The sequence below is a fragment of the Orycteropus afer genome, unplaced genomic scaffold, assembly GCF_000298275.1.
Source record: "Orycteropus afer afer isolate SDZICR_OR568_19922 unplaced genomic scaffold, OryAfe1.0 scaffold00695, whole genome shotgun sequence".
Taxonomy (NCBI): domain Eukaryota; kingdom Metazoa; phylum Chordata; class Mammalia; order Tubulidentata; family Orycteropodidae; genus Orycteropus; species Orycteropus afer.
Genome location: NW_006922282.1, coordinates 474,317 through 478,616, shown reverse-complemented (window position 1 = coordinate 478,616; position 4,300 = coordinate 474,317). Strand labels below are relative to the sequence as shown.

The 4,300-nt window shown below is 36.2% G+C and overlaps 1 protein-coding gene across 1 annotated transcript; it reads left to right on the top strand.

Moving 5' to 3' along the window:
- The first annotated feature begins 374 nt into the window (after positions 1-374).
- On the top strand, positions 375-1,304 carry LOC122151767 (olfactory receptor 14A16-like). The gene has a single exon (XM_042783148.1). It carries the CDS (start codon positions 375-377, stop codon positions 1,302-1,304), a length of 930 nt encoding a protein of 309 aa, XP_042639082.1.
- Positions 1,305-4,300: the final 2,996 nt, after the last annotated feature.

Genomic DNA, 4,300 nt, shown 5'->3' with positions numbered 1-4,300 from the left:
GTTTCCAAGGCAGTATCACTATGGAAGTAGATTGCCCAACCTTTCTTCTGAGGAGCGGCTGGTGGGTTTGAACTGCCAGCCTTCTGGTTAGCAGTCAAGTGCCTTAGGCACTATGCTATCAGAGCTCCTATAATTAACTCTATGTCTTTTAAAAAGAAATAAATTTTACATTATGGAATTAGGCTATATTAGACTGAAGATCTTAAGAGACCCTTTGTAGTCAGGAGAGAATAAGGGCATTGTGAAAGTAAAACCACAGCAGAAGGGAACAAGTAGACTAGAGGAGAGATCAGTGAATGAGAAAGTTGTGCTTCCTTTTGCTCTTTTTTTCTGTTTCTCTGTGAAGAATCAGCATGTATAAGACATTTAACAATATGACCATTATGACAGAGTTCATGCTCATGGGATTCCCTGGTGACTGGATAATACAGAAACTGCATGCAGCACTTTTCTTCCTCATTTACTTGGCAGCACTGATGGAGAACCTGCTCATTGTCATCCTCACAAGTATAGACCAGCAACTCCAAGCCCCCATGTATTTCTTCCTGAAGAATTTGTCTTTGATTGATATCTGCTACATCTCTGTAACTGTCCCTAAATCCATCATGGACTCTCTAACTAACAGCCATTCCATCTCCTTCTTAGGATGTGCCTCACAGTTTTTTTTGTTATTTTTTTTCGCTGGTGCAGAGTATGCCCTTCTTATAGTCATGTCTTATGACCGCTATGCTGCCATCTGCCATCCTCTGCACTATGAGAACATTATGAGTAGAGACACATGTTTGCACATGGTGACTGCATCATGGCTCATTGGCTGTGTGTATGGATCCATTCATGTAGCAGGTACATTCTCTGTCAATTTCTGTGGGTCCAATGTGGTGTACCAGTTCTTCTGTGATGTTCCATCATTGCTTACACTTGCTTGTTCGGAGGAGCATATTTTAGAATATGTATTTATCATTGCTAGCTGCTGTTTCACTTTTCTATGTTTTATTTTAATGTTTGTTTCCTATGTTCACATTTTTTCCACTGTTCTCAGAATCTCCTCTGCAAATGGCAGAGTGAAAACCTTTTACACTTGCATGCCTCACCTCACTGTGGTAACATTGTTCCTCTTTTCAGGAATTATTACATATTTAGTAAATAATTTCAAATCTTCATCTTCACTAAAAATGTTGGTATCTGTGTTTTACACTGTGTTACCACCCACTCTGAATCCTCTCATCTATAGCCTGAGGAATAAGGACATACACATGGCCTTAGGAAAAGTGCTAGCTGGAAAAATTTCCAGAATCTTTCCTTGAATTATTTATGCAATATTTAATTTTAGTGGATGATTTGGCTGATCATAGTTATTTTAAATTGAAGAAATATCTCTCTTCTCCTACGTCCAGTTTTCAGAATACAATAATATGTTGCCTAAGAATGTACCAGACCAAATTTTCATTATATTGCTTTTTGTGTAGTGAATGAGTAGCTTGAAAACCTTCAATTGAATGCCTTTCTTTACTTTATTGACTTCAGGGAGCAAATTCTAAGTGTCTTAGATCCATTGCCCATGTTTCCAAACACCCTGAAATATTATAACATTTTTTGGGGTAGTCATGAAAAATAGTTTGTTTCGTTATAATTCAGTGTATTTTTATGTATCATTAGTTAAAATAAAGGAGTGAGATTCTTTATAACCTGTTTTTAAGAATTATATTTATTTATGCTAATTAAATAGTTAATTGACGTTGTCAATATATATAATGCTGGTCATTGGACACTAAGGTTTTAAGCATGTCCAAAAATGATGATGACAACATTTTTTGAAAAGTCAAGTCTCAGAATAAGATCTCACCAGGAATGTTTATGTTGTTGCAAGTAAATCCAGACTATGACAATTCTGAAGTAATTTTGTTCCAACTGCCATGCCTTTCTCCAGTACAGTAGCTGATGGGTTCAAATTAATGAACTTTTTGTTGGCAGCCAAGCCTTTAAGTCACTGCACCACCATGACTTCTGATGAACTTTTCCTAACTGAATGTCCTTTCAAAAAATTCTGTGCATTATCTTTCTTTCACTTTTTCATTTTTCCTTTCTTCTCTTATTTCTTCAAGCATTCTTCCCTTCATTTGTACTTTCTTTTCTGTCCATTATTGTTTTTCTGTCTTTCACATATTCCTTATTCCTTCTCCTTTTGTCCTTTTTTCCTCTTTTGTCTGTTCTTTAAGAATCAATTCAATTTTTGTCCCCATTTTTATTGCTTTTTGTCATTCTATATCTCTTCCTATGCAGATTATCCTATTATATAAACGAAAAACAAATGCACTGCCATTGAGTCAGATCCGACTCATAGCGACCCTTCCTTGCGTATCTGAGGTGGTATCATTATGGAAATAGATTTTCCAATTTTCCTTCCAAGGAGTGGCTGGTGGATTTGAACCACTAGCCTCTGGTTAGCAGTTAAATGCCTTCGGCACTACACCACTAGAGCTCCTTATCCTAATATAGTTATAGCATTTTTGTTGTCAAGTAGGTGTGAAATGACCATTGCTGCCTGTGTCTGCAAATGTGCAGCACACATTGTGACTTGTTCCAGTGGACACCATTGTTCTAAACTTGCTAATCATGTTTCACAATACTTTCCTTTTATCGTTCTCCTTCCCCATCTCTGTATTTTAAAGTTAATGACTTTTGGTAAAGAACATTCCAGAGGAAATCCTTTACCACAAACCTTAAAATCTCATACTCCTTTACTTAGATACATATATTGCTTTGGTACCATTAAATTCTAATTTTGTACTTACTATAATTAGCTATTTTAGGCACTCCAGCTCTCTGACTCAAACATTTCTCTCTGTATGTCAGCTAATCATGACTCCATCTTTCAAGTAATGAGTGTGATTGGGTGTGATTCTCCCTGATTTGTTTTTCCCTCTCAACCACATGTAGTAATTTAGCAAATCCTTTTCTGTATATTCTCAAATATATTCAGGAGTTTCACTTCTTCCAAATTCCACCTTGGTTGACACGCAGGTTGTCGTTAGGTGACAGACTCAGTTCCGACTCCTATGACTCCTAAATACAACAAAACAACAGACTGCCCGTCCTGTGCCATCATCACAATTGTTACTATGCTTGACCCAATTGTTGCAGCCACTGGGTCAATCCATCTCTTTGAGGGTCTTCCCCTTTTTTGCTATCCTTCTATTTTACCAAGTGTGATATCCTTCTCTGAAGACTTGTCTCTTCTTACAATATGACCAAAATACTTGAGACAAAATCTGGCCATTGTCACTTCTAAGGAGAATTCCAGGTGTACATCATCCAAAAAAGTTTTGTTTGTTCATCTTGGAGTCTGTGGTATTTTTCAATATTCTTTGCCAACACCACAATTCATATTCATATATTCTTCGTTCTTCCATATTTGTTGTCCAGATTCTATATGCATATGAAAGGTTTGAAAAATCATGATTTAAGGCAGGCACACTTAACCCTCAAAGTGACATCTTTGCTCTTTAAAGCTTTGAAGAGGTCTTTTGCAGGAGATTTGCCCAGTGCAACATTTGATTTCTTGACTGTTGCTTCAATGGATATTGATTGTGGATCCAAGTAAAATGAAATCCCTGAAAAGTTTATTTTTGTTCTCCATTGATCACAATGTTTCTTATTGGTCATTTGTGAAGATTTTACTTTTCTTTGTGTTATCATGTAATTCATACTGAAGGTTGTAGCCTATGACCTTTATCAGTAAGAGCTTCAAGCCCTCTTCACTTTCAGTAAGCAAGGTGAATCATCTGCATATCTAAAGTTGTTAATTACTTTTCCTCAAATCCTGATGATATGTTCTTCTTCATATATTCCAGCTTCTCAGATTAATTGCTGTACATACAGATTGAATAAATATGGTGAAAAATACAACAACGACACACAGCCTTCTTGATTTTAACTACGCAGTATCCCTTTGTTATGTTCAAATGATTGTTTCTTGGTCTATGTACAGGTTCCCCATGAGCACAATTAAGTGTTCTGGAATTCCAATTCTTCACAGTGTTATCCATAATTTGTTATGATACACAGTGCAATGTGTTTGCATTGTCGATAAAACACAGGTAAACATGTTTCTTATATTCTTTGCTTTCAATCAGGATCCATCTGACATCAGCAATGATATCCCCTATTCTATGCCTTCTTCTGAATCAGGCTTGATTTCTGGAAGTTCTCTGTCAATATACTCTGCAACTGTTATTGAATTATCTTCAGCAAAATATTATTTGGATGTAATATTCATGATAATGTCAGATAATTACTGCAT